This window comes from Anopheles marshallii, chromosome 2 (assembly GCF_943734725.1).
Source record: "Anopheles marshallii chromosome 2, idAnoMarsDA_429_01, whole genome shotgun sequence".
NCBI classification, from domain to species: Eukaryota; Metazoa; Arthropoda; class Insecta; order Diptera; family Culicidae; genus Anopheles; species Anopheles marshallii.
In genome coordinates this window covers 44185000-44202507 of record NC_071326.1, presented here as the reverse complement: position 1 = coordinate 44202507, position 17508 = coordinate 44185000, and the positions used below count along the sequence as shown (strand labels likewise).

General features: G+C 43.9%; 1 protein-coding gene across 9 annotated transcripts in view; it reads left to right on the top strand.

Annotated features, from left to right (window-relative positions):
- LOC128709735 (tropomyosin-2) overlaps window positions 1–17508 on the top strand; it is a 36793-nt gene that overhangs the window by 6640 nt on the left and 12645 nt on the right. For 3 of the 9 annotated variants that reach the window (XM_053804748.1, XM_053804744.1, XM_053804745.1), the window contains exons 2-3: window positions 8810–8943; window positions 9406–9523. In XM_053804748.1, coding sequence (XP_053660723.1) covers window positions 8810–8943; window positions 9406–9523 — 252 coding nt within the window. Of the gene's footprint in view, window positions 1–4722; window positions 4876–8809; window positions 8944–9405; window positions 9524–11163; window positions 11282–16722; window positions 16794–17508 lie in introns of those variants that run through there. The other 6 variants (XM_053804749.1, XM_053804746.1, XM_053804751.1 and 3 more) reach the window with 4 other exon arrangements.

Here is a 17508-nt window from a genome sequence, read left to right as displayed (position 1 = left end):
GATATACCCCATGTATCACCAAGTTGGCCGCGAGTAATCTTATGCTGGGAAATGGAAAGGGATGCGAGGTGAGGTTGGTGAGAAGGTAAAGACAAACATAGTCATCGTTGGTCTGACCGTGGTACACGTTCGATTGCCTGCGACTGTGACTGACATAGGAGTCTGGGGCTGTAGTGCGCGAGCGATTTTGTCCATTTAAGGAACTGATCTTTACGTTTTTCCTCGACCGGTGTATGTGTGTGTGTGTGTGTTAGTTGGACACCAGTACTATTCACGTTGGCCCGGCAAGAAGCTCTGGGGGTGGTGTGGAGTGTGGCGGTGTTGTAAGTGGTTATGCATGGAAACTTGGGACGTGTTATGTATGCTTTTTACTTCACTGACGTCCCTCAGCGGACCGTTTTCAAGGTAGAATCCCGTCCCGTCGGTTCGTTCTGCCCTGCTTCATCAGACATGGGGGCACAACGCATACCCCCGCGTGCTACAAAAGCACCCCAAAACGAGCCGTCACTACCAAACAACAGAGTTCGGATGGGACCACCTGGTTTCTTCTGGACGTCCAAAGGCGCAGGTTACGTGGGTTACCTAATTCGCAAAGGTTCTTTGAGCTTCAAAATCTCAAAAACAAACTTTTGATGTGTTTAGACATCCTTTGCTGGGCCAGAGTCAGCTATTCGACGTAGGCGTTCATTCCACCTCATTTGCCACACGGCGCCACGACCTTGGCGTGCGGTGTTAGATTAATGAAATATGCGTTCAACCATCACGCCTCGATTGCCACTTGTCTCCGGCGATATCTAAAACGCGACGGTACCGTTGTCACACCTCCGGCTGCGCCGGGTTCCGTAAGGTTTTCCGGGGAGGAGCATCCAGCTGATGATGATACGACCACGGACAACGCGGCCCGCTACTGACACCGCGATTGATCGTTAGTTTCAACGGCCGTTGGCTTAGCTGTGCTGTTGTTTTTTTCTTCTTTTGTTTTTCACGTTCACATTTAGCCGCAAAGGAGCAGGTGACGATCGCGTGGTCGTGGTTTTCATGCGAGAAAGGTCCCCTTTGGTTTGCGTCAATGGGGTCGATCCGGCCGGGAAGTAACGCACGGTGAATCGGTAATTCGATCGATTCGATACACAAATCTTCCCTCCCGACCGATTGATCGACTTCGATCGTTCGATGCGGGAATGTGGCACCCGTAGTCGGCAGGGAAGGAAGCAAGCTGAATGCAATAATGAAACGTGACCGCGTTCTACTGTACTACACCACCGTGGCTGTGCTCGAGGTTAAAGCGGTGTAAAGTGATCCCAAATGGTAAAAGCGAAAAGTGACAAACACATCCCCTCAATAACGCACAAATCAACTGTTCTCTATGGAAACCGACCTTTGGTTCTTGTTCGCATATGCAAGTTTGTCGGTTTTTTTTAAATGATTTTATTTGTCCACGACTATTTCTCCCCCCAAAACATTGAAACTTTCTTTGGGACAATCGGCTGGATGTAGGCTGGAGGTTGTGCCAGATCGTTGGACAGACTGAAAACATGGGTTTTTAACATAAAAAAAATCACCTATGTAGGGGAGTACAACAATGCCATTCGTGGGGGCGTCTAGTATTTTGGGAACCCCTGGTGCATTTCGACGAGGGCCCTACATTTTGGACATGAGGCATCGCTCTCCGACACAATGTCCAGCTGGAATGCGCGTACGGGGTAGCACCTGCAAAAAAGGGCGGTCCGTTTCCGTTCTATTCTAATCGTCTTCATTTGGGTTGGGCAAGTACGCCTTCACCTGTTGGTAATGCAATTGATCGATACATCCGTGCCCCAATAGCTGGGCTAGGTTCTCGGTTTCGATCACATTATATTTGAATAGTTGGACCACGCGGGGTTACGATACGGCCTCAAATATGCCAGCTTTTTGAATGCATTTAGCCGATTTGTTCGACGCGGCACGGGACGCAAGTGGTAGGAGGTGGCTACAAAAGAACAACGCCGTCCAGTGAGTATGCGAACGTGCGTGTTACGGTCCAGTGACTCGGCGCGGTGTGTTGTATTGTACGGTTTTTTGTTCGTTTTGTGTGGCCGGAATTGACTGCGCTTGGGAGTTCATGGTTGTTTGGTTCTCGGACCGATTTGCTGTTAAAAAGCAAACAGAAATCTGATCAATTAATGTTCAGCTCCTCTGTGGAGGGCAGAGCGCTGGGATATTAATGTCAAAACCAAGCGTATTTTAGGCGCTCTTTAGGACAAGGCTTAAACACGGGCTGAATTGGTACGATGCGTGGTACGATCTACCATTTGCAGTGCATCTATTGAATGTTATGCTTGGAATGGAGTGCCTTGAATATATTGCGCCAAATGTTTTACTGATTTTCTTGAGGAGCAATATCTGCAGCAATTGTGGAGAGTTTTTGGTTAATTTTCCCATTAACTACACGCTGATCAGGTTAGAATCAATCAAATCAATCCTACCGTGTACACCTTTGTCAATTTCGACACACTTCCAGAATTCCCAGTGCCCAGCTGTGGGCATCGGTGGCATATTTTTGCCGTGGACATACTCACAGCCCCGAGATGCCCCACAGAAATTCCATCGGGAGGCGCAACACTGACAGTGCGTGAGTAAGAGAGAGAGAGAGTGTGTCAACGTGTGTGTGCGTGTTGACATTTCCGAGAGTCCACGATGAAAGCGAACAGTGGATGTCACTCACACACTTTTCTCACCGAGTGCATCTCTTTCTCGCTCAGTCCAGCCCGCTCCAGTGTACGGCACACTGACCGTGTGTTGGTCGGCACGCTGTGGACAACCCAACGTGTTGGGGTCCGATCAAGCAGAAAAATAAAAGCTGATCCGAAATCTTTTCTGAGCTTGTACCACAGCCAATCCACCCTGTGGGTCAAGGTACGGCGACAGTGTGCTTTTTGGGGCGCCGTAGTCAGCGGCGGCAGTCTGCGGCATAATATTGTCCTTTTAAGGACACCTTGGGCCCGACCAACGGCCAGAGGTGGGGCTGCATATGGAGCGCGGTTTGCCATAAAAGCGTCATCCGTTTGCCTTGCTCCATCTTGGGGCACTCATTGGCAACCGTGGCCATCCTCTCCGTGTCCCTTTCCTCCATACCGGGTCCCTTCCCCGTAATGTATATGCGGCGCCCTCGCTGGAAACAAGCAGGCGACTCAACTGTGTAGTAGAGTGTTCGTTGACTGGAAGATGTGCCCGTCCCGCTCTAGCACCCGTTCGCGAAGCAATGGTTGCCTCGCAAAGGTTTGCGATAGTGTTGGTGCAGCCATTACTTTACGCAGGCAGCGAGCAAGCGTTTCCAGTGGCAGGTCGAGCCCATAGTCCACTCAGTTCAGTAGTGCTTTTGATCGAAGTGAGTAACCTTTTGCTCCGCGGCTCGAAAGTTTGGTTGGCTTTTTTTAGTTCTCCACCATCAGAAGAAACCGAACTTTGTGGCGCGTTTAAAGTACCGTGTGCCGCCTTTGTACGATATATTCCACGATAGCACGGAGTAAAAGAAACAACTGTCGAACTGATAAATCGATCGCAAGTCGTCCGTTTTGTGACGGGTGTGTCTCTGCCGCATCCTAATCTTGCTTTTTTCGTCTGTTGGTGGTGCAGTCTTCTTTTCCCCTTTTGGCGTTGTGTGTGGAATGTAGAGCCCGCGCGCGTGGTGTTGAACTGTGGTGGCTACGTTGTGTGTGGTGATGATATATTTGCCAATTCTATCGTTTGATGGAAAGAAGCGAAGAAATACGAAATAGCGCGATGGTATTGGCGCAATGAGGAAGAGGCAATCATTTATGTCTTTCCTTCGAAGGGAAAAGCAAATGATATGAAAAATATCTCTTGTGCGTACCGAATGTGCGTGTGTGAGTGGTGGTGTGTTTGCGCTGAAGTTCTGCTACGCGGTACGCTAGTGTGTGTGCGCGCTTCCTCGGGAATATAGGGAATACGGGAGCGGGCCGAGAATGCGAGTGAGCGAGCAAGTTGCGTAATAACATCAGCAGCGGGAGAGAAAGAAACAGCACAACTATCACTTACACCCTTCCCAGGAATGATGTGATTGTTTCAAGGCAAAAGGGAATTTTGCACAAAACCGTGCGATGTGAAATTATGCCCAAAAAGCACAGTTTGTGTAGTGTGTTTTGATAATTGATTTAGTACGTAACGATATTATGCTCATTGTGAGAAGAAGTTCAAGAAGAAACTCAATTTCTTCAAATCAATCTTAGTAGCAATATGTTGTGTACCTTGTTGGTACGCACCTTTTTATGTTCTAATTTGCAAACCCTGTGTCGTTTCTTATTCCTTTTCTCTAGCAGTAGTATAAAGAAAAGTTGCTTTTTGATAGTCAAATTTTATAGCACAACCCGGTTTGTTCCGCGATTTTAAAGGAAAGCAGGCAAATTTATTTTCGTGCACGCGACAGTGTGCCCGTGTGAGTGAGTGCGAAAGTGTGCAACAGGAAAACAAAGGATTACTTTACAGATAGAAACATAGTTCGTCTGTAAAGACACGGGCAATTACTTCTAAAGCATAGTTCTAATCGTAGCTTGAGTTGCGCCAAAATTACTCTGTGAAATTACGCGTGGTGTGTGTGTGTGTGTACCTTCAGGTGTTGCATCCTTATCTCGCTAAACAGATAAGCTTGAAAAGCGCCCAGAAAGCAGAGCCATATATTTCTTTTAATTGAAAAAAGAAAGGAAAGCATCAGCAAACAAAATAGATACCATGGCCGCAAACGTGCAACAAGGTGGCAACCTGCTGGACGTGCTGAAGAAGAAGATGAGACAGACGAAGGAGGAGATGGAAAAGTACAAGGATGAGTGCGAGGAGTTTCACAAAAAGCTCCAGAACGAAGTGATGAGGCGTGAGGAAGTAAGTTCCGTACGATGTTGTTCGCTTTCCACCGTTAAGCAATTGGGTGAAATTTGTTACCAACAAACAAATTGTTGTGCAAAATATCAGTTTCACTCCAGGGGTTTTTTTAAAGGTTCAGTTCATTTGTAGCCGTGCTCTTTCCATCGCTCTCAGGGTGGTTGCGTTCTATTGATGTTCTATTAATAAGAAAACAACATAGAAACAACCACCTTGCCGTCGTGTGTGCGTGTGGTGAAGCCGGTCGTAAATTGATTGAAAACGAAGACCAAACTACAAAAAGAAAAACAAATGCGGGAATGAAAGAGTAAGGAAAGTCAGATTATGTGACATATAGATGGATCTGTCAGAACCAGAATGAGGGAGAAAGAGAGAGACAGAGGTGTTATGTTGGAATGGTGATGCATGGACAAATATTTTCTCTACAGAATGGTCATGAACAGTGGTTATGTTATGATTCAACCTGCGAATTGATTATCTAATGTCATACAGTTTGGAGTAACCTGTCAAAAAGAAAAACACGACCTCCGCAAAAGGCAAATTTACACAAGCAAAAATGTGAGGGAACAAAACACGTCATTGTATTTTGCAATAGTGTGCGTATTGTACTTGCATGTTTCTTAGCGTGGATGTGTGTGTGTGATGAAAGAGTCGCTCTTGCATTCATTTCTACATGGAACCATTCTATTCTTCCATCGCTGGTTGTATTTTTTTTATGAACATTTCCCTTTTCCCGAACCCTTAATTGATTGTGTACGAAAGCGCCATACGCTTATGAATTGAATTGTTTGATTCGTTGTGCAAACAGGTACAAAGGTCCGTGACTTCGATTTCCTGTCCCAAGGAAACAACATCGTCCATTATTGTGGTGCAAAAAATGGCTACCGAATCTTTTTTGTTTTGTAGAATCGTGAAGTTTGAGCATGATTTCCCGATCAATTATGATCACTAAGTGGGATGGTTTTCCCCTGGAGCCGCTACTTCAATCAGGTGCCGTTTGTGAGGGTCCGTTTTTATGATTGTACAAATCGATGAAAATGGTGTCAATTCGTGAGGTGAAACGAAGTACGCACAAGCTTGATCGGAAAATCTGGGGGTTCACAACAATTGTACAGCAATTTGTTGTCTATTTTTATAGCATCGGTTCAGCACGGTTAAGAAAAATGACCTCCTTCACAATTCCCTCCCCAAGCTTTCTCTTTCTTCCATCCATCAAAACAGAAATGATCGTCGATATAAGTCGCGACTTAACGCCAAACCGGCCGGCATGGATGTGTGAAGCGTCTGATCGCGTCGATCATCTTTCCCATCTTTATCCGATCAAGAAGGGTGGGCGTGTGGGTAATAATGCAAAAACCACCACCCCAAATCCAGTGAAAGAGATCCGTCTGTGTGTGTGTGCTTGTTGCCGTAGTCGGTGCCCGATATCTTGTCCGGGCACCCCTTGCTTTAGAGGGTGGCAAAACGAAGAATGACGCATCCCTCGAACCGGCAGCATAGACATAACCTTCCCGGCCGGCCCATGTAACGTACCAATACCACCACAAAAGGCTCTCTCGGTCCCGGTGTTGCAGCGTGCTATGAATGAGATACGCTTTTCTTCTTTGGTCTTTGGTCGTTCGCTGCGGTGGCCGCGGTTCCTTCCCGCACGAACAAGAAACAACGGCACAAAGAGGAAACGAACACACAGCACCAAACCCCCACCGTCTCGACGGCCCGAGTATGTGTTGAGGTCATTCCGAAACCGGAATGTGTATGCGTAAATTCGCGATACCGGCAAAAAGGGGTGTGTGTGTGTGTGTGTGGATACAGAAGTGAAAGAAATGCCACCTTGCCCCAGGGGTAACGCATATCACCTCAACACCCGCCTTGGGGGATGATGTGGTCGAGAGTTTCAATTGAAACGAGGGGGAAAGAAAATATGCAACCAAATCCTACTCTCCCCGCCTCGGTGGCCACCGGATCCATTGCGTTTATCCCGGCAGGTTCGAGTGCTACCACCGGTGGATGACCACTGAATGATGATCCGGTACGCGGTGTGCCACAGTGGCATGTAACTGTTTGCTGGTGCATATACACCAACGTTACGCGGCCGACCAACGCCCTGTTGCCGTGACAATGCGCTTTTGGGGGTGATACTGAGCACCAATCGGTTGGGAATGGCGTTAGGCTCAGAATTTTAAACCTTCGAAATGGCGAAGCTGTCGACGGTTCAGAATCCCGTAGGATATTCCGAGCTATCGAAAATGGGACTTAGAATCAAGCACTTGCGGGATGATGGAAGAATTAGAACTCTTGGAAGAAAATGTCACCGTTGGTCTAACGTATACACTAATACCTAAGTGTCTGGAGTGCGGTCTCCATGTCGTCGTAACAAGCTCGTTTGGATATACCGATTGACCTTGAGCATAATTACCGATCCGATGTCACACGAATAGTGGTCAGAGGGGGGTATAACACTTCCACTACAAAGAAGCGTGGAGCTGAAGAACGGTTTCAGTACCGGGATGATGTCAGCGTTCCGTTTTCCGTCATCTCTTCAGGGTTAAGCAAAAATCTCCCCACATTCAGATTGCCGTAAGGGAAGAGTCAGTTGTTGAATTATGCTTCACTTGGAGGATGAGGTAGTTTGGAAGTTGGGGGGCTCGTGTGATATCGTGTTTCTGCTTGGGTGTCACCTCCCTCCCATTAGTTGCGTTTGGAATTGTTTCGAATTCTATAAGCACTTGACGACTCATCAAAGCGTCGTCCAAAGAGGGGGTCGGTGATTATTATGCTGATTTACTGCTTTACTATAAGCGCGAACACGGGCGCGAGGGATATTGTTTAGCATTAATGAAACCGTTTTGCATTTCCACCTGCATTTTTTATTTACATTTTATGTAGCTCCGGTGTACCATTAATTGAGTCACGTTGATTTGTACGTTTGCTGGGTAGAAGGGAATGAGAGGGTGATGCCGTGGTTAGTTACATACAGACACATACATAGATGGGTCGTAACAGACACAGAGACCCGGTGACGTTGTGCTGCATACTCCACCTTGGCACGAACAGCAACCACCGTGTCTTATCTTTTTCAGTAAAGCACACCTATGTTATTGATAACCCGCATCGTATTGTGAAATTAGTCCGCCGCGGAGTGTCGTGCTTTGTGGTGCAATTGTTCATGCTTCTGCCGAGAATTTAGCTTGATCGTCCCATTCGCTAGCAGAAACTCTATTCAGCTATTTCTGCTCATCTGCTGAGTTACTTGAAGGCGATCGCACGGACGACACGCACGCCACCTTCCGTGTCTCCCGTTTGGCGCTAGTTTTGTTGGTGTCTCCTCAAAGCCACCACACAGGATGACATCATTCGCCTTTCATCGCATCGTACTCTGGTGGTCCAAGCATTGCGGGTTTCCCTTGCCGCGACACTGTACTGCACACAGTTGCTGCTAGGCCATGGCTTCTTGCTTCGGCCCTCTGTCCTCCCTCGAGTACGGGATTGCCTTATTTGGTAGCAATGTGTAGTCAGAAATGGAGAAACGATATAAAAAACGGCTTACCACAGATGGAAGAGAGGTCACTAGGAGACAACATCAAGGGAAGGGGAGCGGAGGGGAGGGTGACGAATTGTTGTTGTTACTGCTGTAGTTGTTTAATGTACGCGTGTTGTACTTTCACTAGCAGTTGCCTTTTTTCGCCTTGGGAAGGTTACGTGACCGAGTTCCGGCAAAAGACTGGCGATATGCAAAATATGTTGGTTATTTAAAGTTTTACATTATAGAACATGTTACGGTCTAAGTTATTTGTCAATTTTTGCTGTGCTGAGGAACTGATATTGCGGACTGCATCTAAGCGATCAATTTTTAGAACATTCCCACCTGTCACACTTTAACCAGCTTCAATACACTTCTAACAAGTTTCGTTTTATTTTTCTCTTCTACTTGTAGGCCGAATCGGAAGTTGCCGCTCTGAACCGTCGTATTCAGCTGCTGGAGGAGGATCTTGAACGTTCGGAAGAACGTTTGGCATCCGCCACCGCTAAGCTGTCAGAGGCTTCGGCCGCTGCCGACGAGAGCGAACGGTAAGTGGTTTGGGTTCTAGTGAGTGGCGGACGTGTGAGAGCGAACAAAAAAAAACACATTGGAAAATAAGCATATGAGCCAGAGAGAACTATGCTATCACGGCTCTGCGTCACTCTTCCCGCGGAAACATGGCACACGGAACGCCAAGGGCCAACGAAATCAAACTGAAGAAGCAGAGAAAAAAACACACACGCGTGATATAAAAAGCAATGAGAAGGATAACGTGAAACAGGAAGTGAAAGATCTTCTAGCCTCACGTGGCGTCTTGGTGTGGCGCATCTACCTCATGTAAACCAATATGGAAAGATCTTTCTCTCTCCAAATCCCCCCCTTTGGCGCGGATTTTTTTTCCTTCAACTATTAGAGTTGTTGTCCCCTGTTAATTGCAAAATTCCGACATCGTCCATCAAATCGCTTATCGTTCACAATATTCGCACTTTGCCCTTCCCACATATCAACAGGATCCGGAAAGCGCTTGAAAATCGTACAAACATGGAAGACGATAGGGTAGCGATATTGGAGGCACAGCTAGCCCAAGCCAAGCTAATAGCAGAGGAAGCAGACAAAAAATACGAAGAGGTACACAATATCCACTCCTTCGGACATGTCATGCGGGTATCATCTCATCCCAACACGTACCATCCCTTCCCTACTTCCTTGGTACCGAATTCCTTGGTACATAATTGGTATGACTCCCCTCGCCGATTTATGACCTTATGGTTTGGTATATAGATGCCTGGAGGTATGCAATCGTCAATCATCGCCGGAAGACGTACGCCAAGGAACAGATGCAATTATAAAATTCTGAAGAAGGTGTTTCAATTGACACTTGAAAACATATTTATACCTTGGAAGCAACAGTAAGATCCAGCTTAGGTTGAGGTTTTGTTTGTAATACCAAATAATACCTTTTCATGTTTAGAGCTTTCTTTGAACACTAGAACTATCAAGTGTTAATTTGACTGATGGTTACTCCTTAAACGATTTCGAATAGCTAGATTATGTAGCAACTTCGGTAGCATTCTTTATCCCACAAAATTAAGTAAAAAAATTAAAAGTTCACTTAAAACTTCAAAGAGGACACTAAAAGGAAGTTAACAGTAGTGAATGCATACTTCCAGGCATTACGTACCGTACAGGCTCATTCTAAAATAATGGCGTTAAGGGGAGACATTCGTATTTATTCGATTTTTTTTTTAATTTTACATCCTTACAACATATAATAGATTCCATCAATGGCTCCTTTATTCACCAGTACAGTATTGATCCTTTAATTTCCGTTAGACCATTTCATTTCCAGTTTCAAAGTTCGTTCGGTTCTTTGCAATAATGCGTTTCTTCTTCTATTCCATGGTGCATTGACGGAAGATTTTCCAAAAGTTGTTTCCTACTCTTCAATTTGTGGTTTAGTGCATTCGCTAGGGTCCCACGTCTCGACGTTGTCCTTCTCCTTCTTCTAGTTCTCGGTTTTTGCTTATTTTGAGCGAAGGAAAAAAAGAATTCGCGAAATCCACGTACAGCAGAGCACACGATGGTTACGATTTCCACCGGGAATTCGCCGTCTTTTCCGATGTAATGTGTGCGTCTGCGTGGAAATTTGTCATTGCGTGTGTGCTCGTTTTGACGTCGTCTGGTGCCTGGCCGATCTGATCCGTGTCCGAAAGGAAACATGATCCACATCACTTATAATGGTTCTTTGTTTTTTTTTCTTTCTTTCTTTCTTTATCTTTCTGCGTTTACCATTCTTTCCGTGCAAAAAAAAAAAACACCTTATACACCTGTATTAAAATGGTGTTTGGGTGACTTTTTGACGCATGATTTGTGACATTTTTGCACACTTTCCGTATCGTCGTATCCTGCGCTCACTCACTCGCTCTCCACGTTTGAAATCACACACACAAAAAACCCCAACGTGTGCCCCGCCGCCAACTCGAAAAAACTCGCCCCACCCCAACTCGCCCCTTTTTGCCCCACCGGTCGTCATCGTTTATTGTAAACAAATTTAATTGTAACAACGACATAAAAAATCATTCTTTTGATATCCGAAACTTATTATACTTAATCACGCCAATAATGTAACGTTTCGATCTGGCGCTTGTGATACATTTGTACGTAATTTGGTTAAATTTAACGTAAAACGATAACAAAAACTGGGCAACACGCGTGTGTACATGGCTCGGTACAACAAACAATTAAATTTTGCGTCGAAAACATTGCAGCGCTCGCAAGGTTCTTGAGAACCGCGCCCTGGCCGATGAGGAGCGCATGGACGCCCTTGAGAACCAGCTGAAGGAGGCCCGATTCATGGCTGAGGAGGCCGATAAGAAATACGATGAGGTGCAAACGCTAGACATCACTTGACTATAACACTAGATTAGGCTGTTGTTTTTTTTTTAGTGTGTGTGGGCAACAAACCCTTTTCTCTTGCTTGATTTGTGGTTAATGTGCTAGGTAAGGCCAGGGCTGCATGTGAATGTTTGTGTTTCTTTGTGTGAGCCAAAGGACGAACGGAAGGGAATTTAATTGAGTGTGCACCGCTGTATCTAAGCAAAAGGATGGCTTTCATCCCAACAGGAGCGTTTGTGTGTATGTATGAGGAAGATGGCCGATATGAGTGTACGTTGGACTGAATGTGGCACAAACATCTGAATTAAAATTCAAAACAAATCTGGTGACACTCTCGAATGCAAGGGATTTGGCTGATAGCGAAAGCGAGAAAACTGTAGAAAATCGAATAGCATATGTGTGTGCAACTACTACTAACACATTAAAGAAAGGCGCACCGAATCTGGTCCCGGGACACACAAGCTAGACTATCTTATTTTTATTCAAATCACCCAACTATACGCCTTCCACAATCAACATCTTGCATCCTTGCCGGGTGGACCAATTCGGTGTGTGTTTTTAAGAATGAAGCTGATAGAATGCGCCAAGAGATGATCACGTGGTTGGGGTTTCTGTTGGTTCTGGTTATTAAAGAAGAAAAGAAAAAGATAAGATGTGTAGGCCACAACTGGGAACACACCCATATATGTATGTATGTGGTTGGGCAATGAGAAAAACGAATGTGATAATGCTTTCTTTTCGGTGGTTGGAATAACGTTGATACCAGAAATGCCTTCCGCTAGCACTATTGTACGTAGGCACTGCTTGGAAATTATATCTTGCCAAACGTTTCGTGATGTTTAATAAGTGTTTGTACATTGGAAAAAAACAATATTAAAATCAGCATCTTAAGTATTTTGTAACGCAAAACCTAAATCTTGCCAATTCTGCTGAATCAACTGAATGTTGCTGAATGTCCATTTTTCTATAAGCAGTGGTTTTATGAACGGGAGAGGTGCCGTGGTGGACTTCAGAATCGTTTTTCTTCTTTCATGGCGCAATGATCAACACCATTGTCTATAATGGTCTGTGTTTTATGTTAGCTTACTGCCTTATTATTATGCGTTTTTCTCGCCGCATTTTGTGTGACTGTGGCGAAAAATGATGATTTTTGTTTATTTTCTATTCCAAAAACTCTACCTTTCACAACCTCCCCCACCCCCGCCCATGTGAATCTGGGTGGCATTCAACGAGAACCGACCAGCCGGGCAGATAAAATAGTTTTTTTTGCTGTGTTTAATCGTCACCCCTCACGGATGGGTGCGTATGCAATCGTTTTGTTGACAGAGAATGGTTCACAAATAGAGAAATGATGTTGACCTCTTTCAGCGCGTCCAAGACATTGTGGGCCCGTCTTGGCGTCACCGTGTGTCTGGTGGCGGAATCCGTTTGAATGCGTATTTATTCAGGTCCCGTTCTTGCACTTGCTGTTTGAAACATTGCTTAAAACATGAAAAAACAATAACAAGAAACAGCTAGAAAACCTACCAAGAAACCCCGCGACGATGATGATTCTCGTGCGCACACCAAAGCTTTCCTTTGTATGCTAAACTAACAACTGGTGTGTGTGTTTACTTCGCTGGGTGTTGAGAAAAACTGCTCACCCAGGCGGGAAAAGCAATGCCCCGGGGCTTCACCCAACATCCTGTTGTGAATTTTCACCCAGATTTTTGTGCTGTTGTTTTGGAGGTGTGGTAAACGGGAAAAGTGTGTCGTGGTACAGTTGTTCTGTACCGCTGACAATGTTCTGACCCCTCGCGAGGGCAGTGAGAGTGGGGATCATCATCATCACTCAGCGTAAATGAAAAACGATGCAATGCTTGTTAGTGAATGTTGTTGCTCATCATCAGTAGACGAGACGAAGAACGGAAAGATAAACTAGCGTACCATCATGCAAAGAACGCGCGTGCGTGTGCCTTTTCTTGTTGTGGCCGTGATAAAGCCAATCATTAACACAATCGGTGCTTTTGTAGAACTAAACGTGTAGCGAAAATGTGAGATAGAACACAGCGGAGGAATGTTGGATAGGACGAACTGCAGCCTATTTTTTGTTTTCTGTTAATCATAGCTATTGTATGGTGAACCTTATCAACGCAATGTTTTAGCATAGTACAGAGTTATAAATGAATGAATGAATAGACACGGATCACACACTTTTCCTCCCCCGGGGCGGAATGTTTCGACAATAATTTTGAATGTTACACAGAGAATAATATCTTATAATGCCTCGTATTGCCTTCATTATTGTATTTGCGTTTGATTGGCGGTTTGTACAGAAGACGACAAAAAAAAACAAACAAGTTAAATTCTTTTATAAAACAATGTTCCGTCCATTGGGAAACCGAAATGGAAACTCCAGTAAGAGAATTAAAACGATCGTAAAAGCAATAAAGCAAAACGCTTACCACCAATATCTAGCGAATTGATGATTCGATTCGGAAGTCAACGGCAGAATCTAGCTAACAGATATAGTAGGAGCTACCAAAAATGAATTCATGTAACTGTTATGTGGAGGAAGAAATGTGGCTAAAACGGGAGAGGACGCCCTGCGCCCATTTCATAACCGATTGAAGGTGCATACGCACGTGGTACTAAACCGTATGTAGGGAAGCTGACTGGTGTTTACGTTAAAATATACTCCCGGGGGACAACTTCACCCCTTAAATTATGTTATCAACTGACAGTAACCTCTCAACCGATGCAACGTGCGATCGAATCGGGATCGGTACAATGAAACCCCCGAAAGTCAAAGTGCTGCTTAATAAAGGAATAAAACTACTCATTAATACAACGATACGCGGTATATCTACGTAAATGTACATATATATACATGCATACACACGTGCAACCACTGGCAGAAGAAATATATAATATTTTAAAATGAAGCTATTATAGCAGCGAGCTTATTTATCCACTTGTGGGGAAATAAAGTATGGTGCAACAAGTGTGTGTGTGTGTATACATACCAAGCGCGTGTCTTCTGTTTCTGCGTGTATAAAGTAAAGAAGCAATAAAGTATCGTTGTACTGTTTATAGACTTATTTGAAAATATTTCTACCTAGCATCGTAACTGTTGCCTTCATGCCATTTGTTTGGCCTCCCCCAATGTTCCTGTTGTCCGAAAGAATGCACTTCATAATAAACGAGAATTCTACCCGAATGGGCGTTATATTTATCATAGGGTTATAAAAAAACTATCCGCCGGTGTAATGTATACGGAAGGTATAGACATTAAACAATTTCGTGCGGTACAGTTGGCTATATTGTTGAAGATTTTATACATTTATTTTAGTACACAGTTTTTTTAGTTTTTTTTTAAATTTTCAAATTGAACCAAACTTTACGTAACAATAATAGATTATTCGTCTATTTGGTTAACACATCTAATAAAACAATATTTAGACGTGTGTGTACCGCCAAATGAGGCGAAATATGGAACTAGATTTTGGAATTTGTCCACAGAATTATGTTTTATAATTTGGCTTAGTTTTGCTTCTCGAAATAGTTGCATAGCTCATTCGATATTATTTATCTACAAGTACGCCTGATCTGAGTACGCTGACCTGATCTATAGTACTTCAAATTTGGATTTTTGTTTCTCTAGGTGTAGGGGTATATGATTTCCCTCTGGACTGTACCTATTACAAAGGCGTTCTGTTTTATGTCTATTAAATACAATTCTAAATTTTGTAACACTTTTTGTTTAGATTTTTTCGAGTTTATTATATACTTCTTATCCTCACTGTGCACCGTGATGATAGCATTTGCACATGATAGAATTTCAAGTTATTAGCAATACGGCCTGGCCGTTCTTGTTGAATATAAAAAAAATCATACTATTGATTTACAAAACTGTACGATATCGATGTAGATTTCTAATCGACTGACCCGTGCTAGGCTATGGTCCATTCTCCGGTACGCTAAACAGCGGAACTGTCCAAGTGTGCTGGGGCAATTCTCAACCTAATTCTCGATTTACTTTCGTTATATTCAAATTGGTTTCAATGCGAGTTGCAGTGAACTGCATGTGTTTAATTAGAATGCTTATATAATAGCTTTAATTGGATTTATTTAAATTTTCGTGGTCATCTTCACCCCAACATCAGGTCTGATGTAGATATTGAGCTAGGAGCTAAACATAGATCTTGTAAGATCAGTTATGCACTTCATGACCTTGCGGATTGAATATCCAAGCATAAAAGTGTTTAAAAATGGTCAAAAATAGGTCCATGCCATTAAATGGTTTGATATTTACCTCATCTTGTTGTCAACATCTTGTTGAGTAGAATGTCATTAGATTTTAGGGGTTATAATTGAGTTATAATGCATTTGAATTTTAGAAAACATGTACAGTAGCGTTAGACCACACTTTATCTTTACCGCTTGGATCTATTGCTAAAATCTATTGTAAACTTATTTAATTACTTTATTAGGTGTTATAACCGTCTCGCGGTCTTGGTCTGCTGCAAGAGTCCGCTAAACCTAAATTGAAATCTCAACCTATAGTACAATTCGCGTTAGTTTGGAGACATTACCTACTCCAAACATGGAATGCGCACCTTATCCCGGACTGTACTCGACCATAAAAGGCCATATAGTTAAGACTCGGTTTCAACTTCGAGTTCGGATTGGAACTTAGGAAAAAGTTCAGATTATCTACGACGAAGCCTCAAGAAATATATCTGAAAAGGCTTCGAGCTAGCAATAAAAACATCGGAAACGTGTGTTTAGTTGTTGTTAAAAATATTAAAGAGACTTTGAAACATGAGAGTTTCTTTCGTCTCTGGCTCGTGTGTTTAGTGAAGGTGTGTTGTGATCTTAAAAGGACATTGGAATTAATTTCAAAATGGCACGAAGGTGAACGATTCGGCTAGCGTATAATATTTATTTAAACCTTAGTAAAGAAATAAAACTATAATGATGAGCAACCCATCACTTGCTGCATTGCATTCGTTAGTGGAAGAGTGTGTGGTGTGAAAAATAATTTAAAGGAGGTTTATATTATTCGTAAAGATGATATTGGATCTAAATGTTTGCGAAACATCTACTTGCATGCTCGTGTCCGTACGTACCCTTAAACCAATAGACTAGATTCTAAGGACGAAGCTAGTCGAAAACATTTAACATGCAGGAGTTTTGTGTTTTTCCAACTAACAAACTTGCCATCTGGGCCCCCTGCCCAGTCTTTGGAGTGTTGCTATCAAACGGTTTAAATGTGTCGTGCACTTGCATGGATACCGGATACGGTAGAATGTCCACTTACATATGATGATACTAAGACCTTTCGATCTCTTCTCCCCCCCTGTCGCGCGTCCCGCACCATGTCCTCGTCCACGATTGATCGCGGGCGGGTGGTTTCAACGTTTCCGGAACCTTTCGCGTGGGATGTGTAGGTCGCCCGTAAATTGGCCATGGTTGAGGCAGATCTTGAGCGTGCCGAAGAGCGCGCCGAAGCCGGTGAAGCGTACGTACTTTGCCCCTATTTCACCGTTGTTTTGTTGTGCGTTTGGACGTGTGTACTGCTAAGACACTCTTGTATTGCATTATTAACACATTGCTGCTACTGCTGCTGCGGAGGTTTTTTGTTGTTGTTTCATTGTTGTTTTGTTTGTTTTTTTTTAACCCCGGAGAAGGTACCGGCCAATGTAAGGTAGGAAATGTCCACCCGGTTCTAGCTGCGAGAGAAATCCTTTGGTCGTTGGCGGCTGGGATCGATGATCGTTCAACTGAAGCGTCGGTGTTTTTGTGCCACCGCACGTTCCCGACTGCTGTACACCTATTTATGGATGGGTTTTATTACAAAATTAGAATGTGTATGAGTGGCTGAAGGGAAATTATCCAGCGGTCAAGTAAATAGGGGCACCCTGCTTCGACGAAGAGGTCGAGTAAATCACGTTTATTGACGAGTGAAAGGTGGGAGGCTGTTAATTGGTCCATATTCGAAAGCAGACCGGATCCGGATGCACTCCGAAAGGGGGGGTGCATACACTAACGATGACCCACCATCGGTGATCAGCGTTTTGTAAGTTGGTTGTACGTTTGGAGGCTGTTCAGGTTTCTTTCGCCAATTTCTCTCCGCCTTGATGGAATATAAAGGTTCTAGAGTGCATATTTCACTAATCAGTTTTGAGCTTGTGTTTGTTTGTGTTGTTTGTTGTATGCTTTTTAATTTATTTTTT